This window comes from Salmo salar, chromosome 10, assembly GCF_965601325.2.
Source record: "Salmo salar chromosome 10, fSalSal1, whole genome shotgun sequence".
In the NCBI taxonomy this organism is placed as follows: Eukaryota; Metazoa; Chordata; class Actinopteri; order Salmoniformes; family Salmonidae; genus Salmo; species Salmo salar.
Window position 1 is genome coordinate 14,677,780 of NC_138300.1, and position 14,096 is coordinate 14,691,875.

At 43.0% G+C, this 14,096-nt stretch overlaps 2 protein-coding genes across 5 annotated transcripts in view; one reads left to right on the forward strand and one right to left on the reverse strand.

The window, feature by feature from the left end:
• The window catches only part of patj (PATJ crumbs cell polarity complex component), a 193,425-nt gene extending 192,513 nt beyond the window's left edge, over nucleotides 1–912 (reverse strand). The window contains exon 1 of the mRNA XM_082956728.1: nucleotides 827–912. The gene's annotated coding sequence lies outside the window, so the exon portion shown is untranslated. The remainder of the gene's footprint in view (nucleotides 1–826) is intronic.
• Nucleotides 907–12,244, forward strand: tm2d1 (TM2 domain containing 1). Of its 4 annotated transcripts, none has more exons than XR_014378941.1 (8): nucleotides 907–1,069; nucleotides 2,743–2,817; nucleotides 4,782–4,890; nucleotides 5,270–5,361; nucleotides 6,912–6,985; nucleotides 9,737–9,849; nucleotides 11,489–11,542; nucleotides 11,643–12,244. XR_014378941.1 is itself a non-coding variant. In XM_082956567.1 (7 exons), exons 1-6 carry the CDS (start codon nucleotides 937–939, stop codon nucleotides 9,845–9,847), a joined length of 594 nt encoding a protein of 197 aa, XP_082812693.1. In that variant the 5' UTR covers nucleotides 907–936; the 3' UTR covers nucleotides 9,848–9,849; nucleotides 11,643–12,244.
• The last annotated feature ends 1,852 nt before the right edge of the window (nucleotides 12,245–14,096 follow it).

Here is a 14,096-nt window from a genome sequence, read left to right on the forward strand (position 1 = left end):
ACCTCGAGAAAGTTAGGCTATTATATTAGCTAAAACCAAAAGACGACGAAGCAACATCAGCTTAAAGTTATCTTGTAACAGTTAGAGATATATTTTCTTTCACACCCTACCTGTACGGCGGAAGTTAATCACCGAATCCGCACCTTACCTGAAGCAGGAAGTAATTATGTGTTTTAAATCAGCAGAGCAGCAAAGTCGAGCGAAAGATAAATAAAGTACAGTACTGGCCAAACTGATCCACAAAATCAGAAAGGTTTAACGTTATACTGTAAAGACCTAATAACTTTAGAGACGTAGCGTTAGCTAGCTAACGTAGTAACGCCTGTTTTGCTTTACATGGAACAGGTGCACAGAATCATCATCATCTGTTTCTGTTGGTCTTGCGTAGCTGTAGCGTTAGTTGAATAACTAATCCAAAGCATGAAGTTAAAAAAAATAACTTTGTTTGAGTAAGTACGGTTAACTAGTTAGGTTCTTAAAACAACACAGCTTTACCTTTGTCGGGTGATAATATAACCCCATAAAACAACTTGTAACAAATGCTACCAGAGCTTCTCGAAATATTCAGCTAACGTTAGATAGCTAGCCAACTTCGGTGAGTCAGCTAGCTACTGTCAGTGGTACTATAGTGTGCTATCTTGTTGTTAGCTAGCTAATAACGTAAGCTGTTGCGATACATAAACTTATTTGCTAGCATAGCATTAGCATGTTTTTTTTTCTTCATATTACAAGACTAAACGAGTTTATCACTTGAATGGTAAGACTGTTATAGCTTAAGTTCAAAGTTATCAGTTCAACTACTTTTAAAGATGAAAACAAGTCTTACTGGTACGAAATCACACGAGTTGGGTCTTGGACGATACAGTACTCAGATGTGTCGCTTTAAAAACTTTTGATGTCACGTGACGAGGTGTGGGCGTGTTGTCAACATTCAACATGGCGTCTCACAGGAGTCGGCTGTTTTGTTTACGGACTCTGTCGTTGAGCATCTTCTTTTACTGCACATATTGCCATTTTCAACTTGTTCTCGGAAATGATGTCGATAGCTGTAAAAGTCTACGCTTGGGACAATATCTTTTTACATTTCATTTTTAGCAAATCACGACAATGATGACAGGGTTTTTATTCAGGTTTGCTAGCTAACGTTATCTGTCTAGTTCTATCCGTTAACATGATTTTGCTTGGCTAACTGCTAGCCATAAGCCTGCATAGTGTCTACTTTTGGGAAACAATATAGTTAACGAATCAAATTGTGAAACGGTCTCGGATCTGAACATTAACATGCATCGCTTACGGTACGGTTTTAGAAGCGTACGCGGATCTTTAATATCAGGGGAAAAGAAAAAGGTTAAATTGATAAACATCTTTAATAGGGTTGGTGTACTGTTCTGATCCCACAAGGCCATATCTCCATGTTACAGCGAGAGAGAAAAAAATCCCCTCTGTAATAAAGCATTGCATGCATCTATAATCACATTTGCGTAGTGGCATACAGTTGAGCCGACACGTTTTTAGGATTTCCATATAAACACATTTCATGCAGTTCTACGTCATTTACATGATTGAAGACATGAGCAGAATTTTATTTTATTTTTTATACCACACAAATTGCCAAATGCAGGCTACTGTGCAACTTGCTATTCAGGTAGGATACAATTTTGGAACTTTATTAATTTGTTCATATTCATAATCATTAGTTTTATCATTGTTATTATTGCATGCCATTGTTATTAATGTAGGCCTATTTACTAATCTAAACCAGTTCTTTAAATATAGAAAACGTGTTTTGTTTCATTCTGTTGAGACATTTTCGTTGGCTAAATTAAGTTTGATCAGTCTTTAATTTTGTGCTCCGTATTTAGTAGGTAAGGCCTATAAGTAGGCTTTTGTAAAATAAATATCATTAGCCTATTGCTGTCATTTGTTGGGTATGGTAGACACTAGTCTATCTTGGTAATTGCTGAAATATAGCCTGTTCAAAACCTTTGAAGGTTTACACCAGTTTGTAAGCGCACTGCCCAAATTACAGCCTTCCCGACTTTAAGTGCTTGTGATAAAACTTAATCCATAGCTAGTTTTTAGGCGCTATTGATCTCGGTAGCTAAATTATGCTCTTTAGTGTGGTAGCCTATTTTGAATTATTTTATTTATGTCTGTTCAGACTTGAGTAATATTTAGTGGATTTTTTTTTGTGTGCCTAATTTGGCTAAATTATTTAATTGTATCTACATCCCGCAGCAATGATCTAGTGTGTAACGGAAGAAGGCTGCCATAAATGTGTTTTCACTGAAAAATACTGTTGGCTGCAACTGTGATAAAGCCGGTTAAAACAGTGTACATTTTGCATTTGTTGATTTATTTTAATGTGATATGAAAGTAAAGGGCTTTATGTTTCTAGAACCATATCGCAATTGATAATCGATTCACGTTTAGATGAAGTATTTGACTGTTTTGGCTGCCAGAGCCAGTCTCTCTGAAAATAACATATGGTCCTTGGACTTTACGGAGTAACAGTAGGCTCCTTAAGAGTACATCATGGGCTAAAAGCTAGCTAGATAACTAGTTGCCTCTATACATTATTGTTGTGTAATGTAGTATTCCTCAGAATGCTGATAATAATGACTGACTGAATGGGTGCAGCATATGAACATCACGACACAAGCACAACTTGTTTTATATGTTGTATTATTTAATATGCTGTGAGTGATCGTTCATATTTGGTCATTGCCTTAATGCTGTTCAAGTATCTTTGCAAAGAACCACGGATAGATGATGCCACTCAAGAACCTGCGAACTGCAAGGACATGATAGCTTGGGGTGAGTGGTTATGCATTTCAATGTATGTGGTATTTTGTGGGTAACATGAATTGTCTTTGGGCGACCCAAGGTCCTCCCTATAAAGTCAGAGTTGAAATATTAAAACTGAATTGTTATGGTTGCTGATTAGGACTCACAATTTGTAATATGTCCTTCATTTTCAAAATGCATACTGAAATACATAGGCTATACAGTGCATTCGGAAAGTATTCAGACCCATTGACTTTTTCCACATTTTGTTACGTTCCAGCCTAATTCTAAAATTGCTTAAATTCATTTTTTTCCCTCATCAATCTACACACAGTACCCCATAATGACAGTGATAACAGGTTTTTTGAAATGATTGCTAATAAAAATGTAAAAAAACATACAAAAAGATATACCTTATTTTCATGACTATTCGGACCCTTTGCTATGAGACTCGAAATTGAGCTCAGGTGGATCCTGTTTCCATTGATCATCCTTGAGCTGTATCTACAACTTGATTGGAGTCCACCTGTGGTAAATTGAATTGATTGGACATGATTTGGAAAGGCACACACCACAGGTGACAGTGCATGTCAGAGCAAACACCAAGCCATGAGGTCGAAGGAATTGTCCGTAGAGCTCCAAGACAGGATTGTGTCGAGGCACAAATCTGGGGAAGGGCACCAAAACATTTCTGCAGCATTGAAGGTCCCCAAGAACACAGTGCCCGCCATCATTCTTAATTGCAAGAAGGTTGGAACCACCAAGACTCTTCCTAGAGCTGGCATCATGGCCAAACTGAGAAATCGGGGGAGAAGGGCCTTGGTCAGAGAGGTGACCAAGATCCCGATGGTCACTCTGACAGAGCTCCAGAGTTCCTCTGTGGAGATGGTTGTCCTTCTGGAAGGCTCTCCCATCTCTGCAGCACTCCACCAATCAGGCCTTTATAGTAGACGGAAGCCACGCCTCAGTAAAAAGCACACGACCGCCCGCTTGGAGTTTGCCAAAAGGCACCTAAAGGACTCTCAGACCATGGGAAACAAGATTCTCTGGTCTGATGAAACCAAGATTGAACTCTTTGGCCTTAATGCCAAGTGTCACAGCTGGAGGAAACCTGGCACCATCCCTACATTGAAGCATGGTGGTGGCAGCATCATGCTGTGGGGATGTTTTTCAGCGGCAAGGACTGAGAGACTAGTCAGGATTGAGGGAAAGATGAACCGAGCAAAGTACAGAGAGATCCTTGATGAAAACCTGCTCCAGAGCACTCAGGACCTCAGACTGGGGCGAAGTTTCACCTTCCAACAGGACAACGACCATAAGCACACAGCCAAGACAATGCAGGAATGGCTTCGGGACAAGTTTCTGAATGTCCTTGAGTGGCCCAGCCAAAGCCCGGACTTGAACCCGATCGAACATCTCTGGAGAGACCTGAAAATAGCTGTGCAGTGATGCTCTCCCCCATCCAACCTGACAAAGCTTGAGGATCTACAGATAAGAATGGGAGAAACTCCAAAAATACAGGTGTGCCAAGCTTAGCGTAATACACAAGAAGACTCAAGGCTGTAATCGCTGCCAAAGGTGCTTCAACAAAGAACTAAATAAAGGGTCTGAATATTTATGTAAATGTGATATCAGTTTTTTTATTTTTATAAATCAGCAAAAAATGTCTAAACCTGTTTTTGCTTCATCATTTTGGGTTATTGTGTGTAGATTGATGAGAGAAAAAACCAATTCAATACATTTTAGAATGAGGCTGTAACGTTACAAATTGTGGAAAAAGTCAAGGGGTCTGAATACTTTCCAAAAGCATTGTATATAAAATCTATACAAAAATCTATATAATATATGATCACTCTGAACCTGTGTCTGTGTGTAAGTACCTAAACTCACAATAAATCGACACATGTTTTTCCTGTGTGCATATGTGTTTTTGTGTTGATTTAGCCTAGCCTGACGCATCTTGGCCTATCTGTTTTTTTATCTTTTTTTTTTAGTGGAATGCCTACCTGCTCCGAATGTCAGCTGCCGCTTGTCCAACGGGACAGAATTTCGGTTCAGTGGAGAGGAAGTGGGCTTCAACCAGAGCATCCCCTGCAGGAATGTGTATGTATCTATATTACCTGACATTCGGCACTGTGGAAATGTTGAATACTCATAAGGGCACAACATAGAAAAACGTTTTGCAACGGAAAACTGAAAAAATACTTTTCTTATTGGACATGGTCGGGTGTATTCATTAGTGCACACCGAAGCAAAAAATGTATATTGGGAAAAATCAGGTAGGTCCCTCCCCGTTTTGTTTGCTTTCGTTTTGTTCCAAGTGAATACACACCAGATAGTACCTTCCTGTTTCATGCCTAGTGAATATGACCCTGAAAGTATTTTGTTATTGATTAGCCTAAATAATACCCCATCATATGTGATGTCTACACATGTAAAGCGTTAGTGAACTGCTTCAAACTAAAATGGGATTTCTTTGCAGGAGCGGTTACTCCTACAAAATAGCAGTGGCCTTGTCCCTCTTCCTGGGGTGGTTAGGAGCTGATCGCTTCTACCTGGGATACCCAGCTTTAGGTAGGCCTATAGTCCTATAACTCAACTCTGGACCTCGAAGCCAGTTCCACTGTGTTTTTTTTTCATTGTTCCCCTCTAATCAGGGACTGATTTAGACCTGGGACATCAGGTGGGTGCAATTCAATATCAGATAGAACAGAAAACAGCAGGCTCTGGACCTCGTAGGGTAAGATTTGAATACCCCTGGTTTACAGTATGGCCTTTGATTTATCATTGCTATAAAGCAGAGTTCTCCAAACCCTGTTCCTGGAGAGCTACCCTCCTGTAGGATTTCATTCCAACCCCAGTTGTAACTAACCTAATTCAGCTTATCAACCAGATAATTACTAGAATCAGGTGTGGTAGATTAGGGTTGAAGTGAACCTACAGGATGGTAGCTCTCCAGGAACAGGGTTGGAGAGCCCTGCTGTAAAGTTCAGGACGAGTATTAGTGTGCTATGTATCTATTAGATATTCTATTAAAGTATTTGCAAGGCCTATTTGCTGTAAAAATACATCCAAGATTCTCCACATTTTAGGGTCTTTTTTGTTTTTCCTGCTAGCATGGGTTACGTAGGCATCACAGAGCCACACTGTGGACGGGCATGAGCAAGCTTTAGAGGCTGCACTTAGCAGCGCGTGGGTTGGCACGGTTGGCGTGGGCATCACCATGGAACAGTGGCGTATTAAGCTGGCAAGATGGGCCGTGGTTTTGTAGAGCAGACACCTGATGGCCATCGTTTTAAAAATCAACAAAGCTACCCCCCCATAGAGAAATGTACAATGTTGTTAATAATGATTTGGAGTAATTGTGTTTTAATCACAAGAGTTGCCGTTTGCATCATTTGCCTGCAATTTAAGATCCTCATCGTTTAGCTGTGTGCGTGTGAAAGATGTGGGGCGAGTGAGAAACAGTAGCCTTTGCCCAGTGATGTCACCCGCCCTAAGATATGTGTAGTGTAGTGATTTGACTGTTGTAGGCTAGTGACATTTGAATGTTGAAAGGAGAATGTGTCTAGTTGAACGACCGCCCTTGCTCTGGGTTTTCATGCATCCAATTCACACTCTCATTGCACAGTTAAAGCACTACCTGCGGCTGCACACTTTCATACTCCACTTCACTGCCCCTCTCAACGATAAAGACCTGTTGTTCCCAATCCTGCTGTTGTTTTGGAAACAAAGTTGACTTAGCACCATTTCTCTCTGAAAGCAAAGCAGGCAGCAAAAAAAACACACTCGGACACATATTCACCCAGCACTGAAAGCGTTCCAAATCGTTCACCTTCGCCTCGCAAGTTAATTTCCCATTCAGCAACACACGGGCAAAGTTGGAACGGAACACGGGGGATAAACTGAAACGTTGCCCAGTCGCCTGGATGGGAGAGTTTTCATGTAAACAACGAAGCGTTGCTCACACAATAGGTAGCAAATTATGATTAGGGGCCAGGCAGCATTTTATTTATGCCTACTTTAAAGAGACATGGTGTGCCCCTTTAAGCTTCATCCCACATTGACTATGTGTCTCCCTTTCGTTCTCTGTCTCTCTCTGCTTCTCTCTTTCTCGCTTTAAGGGCTGCTCAAGTTCTGCACTGTGGGCTTCTGTGGGATTGGGAGCTTGGCGGATTTCATGTTGATCTCAATGCAGGTAAGGGTCATTCAGGGAACAGCTGTGGAACACAGAGCTGCTAAGTAATCGGTTGGTTATGTGTGTGAAAATCCATGGTCTTCTCACAGTGACATTGAAAGTAATTGTTTATGCATCCAATGTGGTGGTGACAAGGGCGTGTTAGGTCAGTGATCCCTAATTGTGGGTAGAAGCTGGTTCCTTTTGGGTCACAGCAGATGACTACATTGGTTGGTCACAAGAAGCGTTAAAAGGCTCGTTGGGATCACACTGCAAAGAGAAGTTAGGAAACCACTGTGATGGTATCAGTATGATAATTGTATGATTTACAAAGCTATTTCTTCGATTTCAAAAGAAGATTCTCCATTTGAGCGCACCCCCGTGAATAAACAGTGGCTCTCTTCCACTAAAGGCTCGCACACGTCGCACCGGATGTGGGATGTAGCGTTTGTCTGCCGATAGTTCAGCACGCTGGTGTGTCTGAACCCTGACAGTGATGGTAATGAAACGAGTGGAGCAAAGTTGGTCTTTACAGAACAGTCTGGGCTTTGACGCAATGGTCACGCAACACACACACACACACACTAATCAGAGCAGGCCACGTAACACTGAACAGAAGCATAGCCAAGCCAGTCAAGAAGACGCTGTGTGTGTGTGGTGTGTGTGTGTGTGTGTGTGTGTGTGTGTGTGTGTGTGTGTGTGTGTGTGTGTGTGTGTGTGTGTGTGTGTGTGTGTGTGTGTGTGTGTGTGTGTGTGTGTGTGTGTGTGTGTGTGTGTGTGTGTGTGTGTGTGTTCAGAAGAGCACCTGTGTCTGTGTGGCCCTCTGCTCAACACTAACCTCTCTATGAATGGGGGTTAATGAGACTGTGGTGTGTTTTCGCAAAGGGGCTTCTCGAGCCCCATCCCCCCCCTCCTCCTCGGTCCCCCAGGACCCCCTTAACCCCCCATTTATGGCCCCCGAGCCTGACAAAGAGAGGCCAGTCCATTTGTCATCCTGTTAGGGCCTCAGCTCACCCCTCTTTACCTTCACCATCTCCATTAAGGAACCAGTGTTTGCAGGATGCCATACATGGTTCGTGTTCACTAGGAACCAAATGGAAGCAAGTCGGCCAAAACAGGGAGGGACTACTTGAATTATAATTTTTGTAACTATTTTTTTCCGCTTTCTGTTGCAAACACTTTTGCTACGGTATACACTTAGGGTTGTGAATAAGACCACGGGCCACATGGACAGAGCAAGCCTTTAGCTTTAACTCATTGTCAACATGGACGGATATTATAGAACGAAAAGCACACTTATTTGTTTGGTTTGTTCATTATAGTTAACCGTGTTGAATGAAACCCGTGTCCTTACACTTAAAAATATGTTTTTACCGTATAGAATAGTAGTGGTGTGCCATTTTAGAACTGTGCGTCAGGAATGCGATTTCCCAGAATTTTACCATAACAGTTCCCTGTGTCACATCTGAGACGACAACACAAACCGTGATAGAGAAAATGTATACCGTTTCTCTTTCTAGTTACCTCTTTTTCTCGTCCTATCCAGTTCTACTCTACATCCTACTGTGGATGCAGGCCTTTATAAAGTCGCTATTTCCTTAGAAAGGGGCGTTGGCGTGCATTCGGCCACTTTGATTAAGCGAGGCGACGGGCGCACTGTTTATTGTTCTCCTAATTTCTTATTGAAGGCCCTAAGAGAGCAATGCTTTTAAGCGGCTTTGGCTGTTCCGCACAGCAAAACACTTACATTCTCAATTAGCTGTATAGGCGGCGTCCAGGTTCTCTCGTTCTCCGCCTTTTTAAAGAGTGACAATTTTGATGAAGAGTTCCGCGTCCCCGGAGAGCCCATTTAGACGTCACGCTAAAGCCCCATATTTTAACGGCTAACTACCTCGACTAAAAGCAACGTCGGAGCGGGCAAATGCATCTTTGAGAACTAATGAGTAAACACCTGGGACATGTGATCATTTATATTCATTGATTATGTCTGGCTGGAACTGGGGGAGAGGAGGAAGCTGTACGTGGTTGGTTTGGGACCTCTCTCTCTCTCTCTCTCTCTCTCTCTCTCTCTGTCTCTGTCTCTGTCTCTGTCTGTGTGTCTCTCTCTCTCTCTGTCTTTCTAGAGAGAGAGGTCCACGCCAGATGAATTATGTCTGATAACTTTCCAATTTGCTCTCAAACTAGGTAGAGCAGAGATGGACACAGGTGATAGATAGATGGGACGTGGATTGCGGGAGCAGTGTGTTTAAAAAAAAAAGAGAATCAGACTGGGATTCAAGCAATTGAAGGTCTTGGATTTCCATGTAGAGCCTTCTGAGGTGTGTTTGGTTTGTACAGCAGAGAGTCTTGGATTGAGGAAGTTGACACTTGACATGGAAATTGTCAGTCCGGTTGTGGGTGCTGTCTGAACTGAATCGGTCATGCCACCGGCCTGCCCGTTTCTAAATCTGGCAGTCTGATTTAACACTTCAGAAAGCCTCTATCTGCCCAAAGTCCCTTAAAAGGCTGGAATGCCTCGCCAATGTTGATCTACTTGGATACAACACACTCTAGTCACAATCTCATTATCAGAGGGTTAACCAGTAGCCCAGCTGTAGCTGGACTCAGCTTCTGCGCCCTTTACACACTCAGGTGTGTGTGTGTGTGTGTGTGTAAGTTCACTGGTCCCACTCCGCTGCGAATGCTGAGTACCAAATCAGAAGTTTATTATCAGCTGGACCCAGGTTTTCACCGTGTGTAACCTGATGTCTTTCCTCTGTTCCTTCCTTTTAGATAGTGGGTCCATCGGATAAGTCTGACTACATAGTGGATTACTACGGTGCCAGACTCACACGCCTCTCCATTACCAACGACACCTATAGAAGAACCCAGATCTCACCCTGAGGGTGGGTACACGAGTACAGCATGTTAGACACGTCGCACCGGGGTACACTAGTAGCATGTTAGTTAGAGACAACAGGCTTTGGTGAGTCATTCGCTGTGTAATTGTGGAAACCCAGAACAAACTTGTCATGTAACTGCATCAGCTACCATTTACATGTTATGAAGTCTGTCCACGAGAGATGAGTCCCTTTATAGCAGTTTGCACGTCTTTTCACCTAACGGTGTACATACACTCCATGACCAAAAGTATGTGGACACTTGTTCGTCGAACATCTCCGTCTAAAATCATGGGCATTAATATGGAGTTGGTCCCCCTTTTGCTGCTACGACAGGGCAGTCAGTCTTCTGGGAAGGCTTTCTACGAGATGTTGGAACATTACTGCGGGGACTTGCTTCCATTCAGCCACAAGAGCATTAGTGAGGTCGGGCACTGATGTTGGCTCGCAGTCAGCATTCCAATTCATCCCAAAGGTATTCGATGGGGTTGAGGTCAGGGCTTTGTGCAGGCCAGTCAAGATCTTCCACACTGATCGCGACAAACCATTTCTGTATGGACCTTGCTTTTTGCACGGGGGCATTGTCCTGCTGAAACAGGAAAGGGCCTTCCCCAAACTGTTGCCACAAAGTTGGAAGAACAAAATTGTCTAGAATGTCATTGTATTCTGTAGTGTTAATATTTCCCTTCACTGAAACTAAGGGGCCTAGCCCGAACCATGAGAAATAGCCCCAGACCATTAATCATCCACCACCAAACTTTACAGTTGGCAATATGCATTCCGGCAGGTAGCGTTCTCCTGGCATCTGCCAAACCCAGATTCATCAGTCAGACTGCCAGATGGTGAAGCGTGATTCATAATTCCAGAAAACGAGTTTCCACTGCTCCAGAGTCCAATGGCGGCAAGCTTTACACTACTTCAGCCAACACTTGGAATTGCGCATGGTGATCTTAGGCTTGTGTGCGGCTGGTCCGCCAATGAAACCCATTTCATGAAGCTCCCGACAAACTGTTATTGTGCTGACGTTGCTTCCAGAGGCAGTTTGGAACTTTGTAGTGAGTGTTGCAACCGAGGACAGATTATTTTTTTACACGCTTCAGCACTCGGCAGTCCCATTCTGTGAGCTTGTGTAACCTATCACTTCACGGCTGAGCCGTGGTTGCTCCTAGACGTTTCCACTTCACAATAACAACACTTACAGTTGACCGGGGCAACTCTAGCAGGGCAGAAATTTGACGAACTGATTTGTTGAAAAGGTGGCATCCTATGTCGGTGCCACGGTGAAAGTCACTGAGCTCTTCAGTAAGGTCATTCTACTGCCAATGTTTGTCTATTGAGATTTCATGACTGTGTGCTCAATTAGATATACCTGTCAGCAACGGGGTGTGGCTGAATTAGCCGATTCCACTAATTTGAAGAGGTGTCCACATACTTTTGTATACGTTGTTTCACATTTTGAATGTCCACTTATTACATCTGCATGACATTCTTATTACATCTGCATGACATTCTTATTACATCTGCATGACATTCTTATTACATCTGTATGACATTCAAAATGATATGTACATGAGCCCACACTGTACGGTCTGCTAGGCATCTGTGTTGTTGTATGTGTTGAATTGCTTTGCTTTATCTTGGCCAGGTCGCAGTTGCAAATGAGAACTTGTTCTCAACTAGCCTACCTGGTTTAATAAAGGTGGGAAAAAAATTCTAATGAGAATTGAACACTGACTCATTCAAATATATAAGTTCAACAACACAAAATACTGCATGCAACCTCTTTTCTGTCGTTTCAGGGTGAAAGTGAAAAACAACTACAACCTCCATCCTCTGAATGCTGTCATTTGAAATTATGCCCCTCTTTTGGCATCCTATTTTTCACCCGACCAGTACATACGGACTATTCCGAGTCCACTTCTCCTGTCTACATGTACCCCAATGTCAGCAGTAGAGCCTGTGAAGCGAGACTTAGTCTCTCCTTGCTTCTTTGTCCTTCATTCCTTGTCTTCTCCTCAAAATGTATTTGAAGATCAAATCTGAGGAGATGAGGATAGAGGATACAAGGAAACAAGGAAAGACTTGAGATTCACCCGTGGTCACAAGCTCAGGTCCCGGAGGGTTACAGTACAGGCTTTTGTTCCAACACAACATTAGCCACACCGTGTAGCTCTCCAGTACCCGTGGGTTGATGACCCCCACCATAGAGCTTCAAGTCATCGTTGTTATACACCTATGAGAATCTAGAATCTGCACTGAGAACGGTGTACTGTAAATATAATGTCATCTGTGGTTTTTGAGTATGTCTGGCAGCAAGGGAACTAATTGTACTGTATGACTGTCTTTTTGCTTTCATTTGTCATTTGAGATTTTTGTAAATAAAGTGATCATTTAATGAAAATGGCTGCCCTTTGTAAATGACGTTCGTAAAGGAACACAGCTCCTATGCCCTCAAACAGTCTTCACAACGAACCCCCTTCACAGCAAGCAACCTCCCGCTGCAACACAACTCTGGCTATAACAAATCGATGAACCGCTGTATTCACCGTAGCGGTGTCGGATATCCATACTGATACCAGATCTAGAATTTCCAGCTCGCCCACCTACTGTACAAAACATTCTCCCCGTCACTTTCTATTGCACTGTGTAGATTAGGAGTGTCACCCATATGTTTTAAAGATGGCTTTCAGGCTCATGTAGCTCATCTATCAGGCCAGTGAGAGTACACCGGGTCCCCCATTGCGCAGACGCACAGCAGGGCAACACACCCCAGACCTCAGCAGAAAGCTGAGATGGCTCTGCCTTGTGACTTTTCCCAAGCACCCCTGCTGCAGCCTTTGTAATAAAGATGACAGTAGGGATACTTCAGGGGGAGAAGATCTGTCTTCATCTGCAGGATGGATGCTGAGAGTTAGTGTGTCATTTCCCTGACCTCTGAAATCCCTGCAGGATGATTGGTCACTGCCAATCATCCTGCAGGGATGGTCACACACAGTTCCTCCAATGGGTTCGACGTTGGCCGTTGAACTGCTAATAGTGTACTCCGTGTCGGATTGAACGGCAAGTTTCAACGTAACTGGTTTTCGAGCTAGACAATATATCCCCTTTATGTAAATCATAAAGAAGGCCAAACATCTTTTTCACTTCTGTGGACTAAAGATGAGTCAAAGAAGACAAAGAGGGATAAGAGAGCGATAGATCTGGAAACACTCGAATCCAGTCAGGCCATCCTGTACCCTCAATAGTTTGATTTTGGTCGGAACAGCCGGCTTGTACCGCCTTTCAATGAAAACAAGGTGGATGTATATTTTACTCTGTTTGAGCGGATTGCACCATCCCTAAAATGGCCGCGAGATATTTGGTCACTGCTCCTCCAAAGTGTTCTTGTGGGATAGGCTCAGAAAGTGTACGCCGCTTTATCTCTTGACCAGAGTTCAGATTATGACACTGTTAATGCTGCTATCCTTCGGGCTTACGAGTTAGTCCCAGAAGCATACCGACAACATTAATATAAATGACAAAAGACAGAATCACAAAGCCACTGAGTTCGCATGTCTTTTTGATCGGTGGTGTGGTTCTCAAGTGTTCGAGGACCTTGAGGACTTAAAGACTCATACTTCTCGAGCAGTTCAAGAATTGCCTTCACAAAAAGGTTGCGACCTACATTTATGAGCACAAGGATCTCACTCTTGCGAAAGCTGCAGTTCTTGCAGATGAGTTTGTGTTGACACATACAACTACCTTCACAAACAAAGCACCCAGTAGTTATCCCTACGCAAAAAGCAATCCAAAGAAGTCACCTGCTACTCTGAGGTTTCAATCCATTTCTACAGTGCCCAAATATAAAGATCGGCAGAAAACTGTTTTTCGTATCTGCCAGTTTGTCATTACTGCCGTGAGAAAGGACACATGAGCTCTTGATGTATTACGTTGAAACAGAACAATGAGAATGAGAAAATGCTGTTTCTTCTTGTGGGAGCACTCCAGCCCATTAAATCTCTGGTTGGGACTGGTGTATCTCCTAAATATTTGAGGGTATTTTGCCTTTTTCTGACACTTCGGCAACTGGTTACACTGTGTTAGTACAAGGCGTGGAGATGGGTTGCATGGAAGTTCCTTTGTATAATGTGGAACTCGAGTCAGATCTTATTTCAGGTTCCGTTGTCGATTGAGTGAGACCTAGCCTACTGGTGAAGGTGGTCTCATTAATTTTGGTAAACGATTTGGCTGGTGGGAAGGTCGTGCCAAATCTT

What these genes read in the sequence shown, in the direction of transcription:
- tm2d1 (XM_082956567.1), top strand. Translation starts at nt 937, where the DNA reads ATGGCGTCTCACAGGAGTCGGCTGTTTTGTTTACGGACTCTGTCGTTG. An exon ending in CCTGGGATACCCAGCTTTAG is followed by an intron (nt 5,362 to 6,911) that starts GTAGGCCTATAG and finishes TCTCGCTTTAAG; the next exon opens with GGCTGCTCAAGTTCTGCACT. An exon ending in TCATGTTGATCTCAATGCAG is followed by an intron (nt 6,986 to 9,736) that starts GTAAGGGTCATT and finishes CCTTCCTTTTAG; the next exon opens with ATAGTGGGTCCATCGGATAA.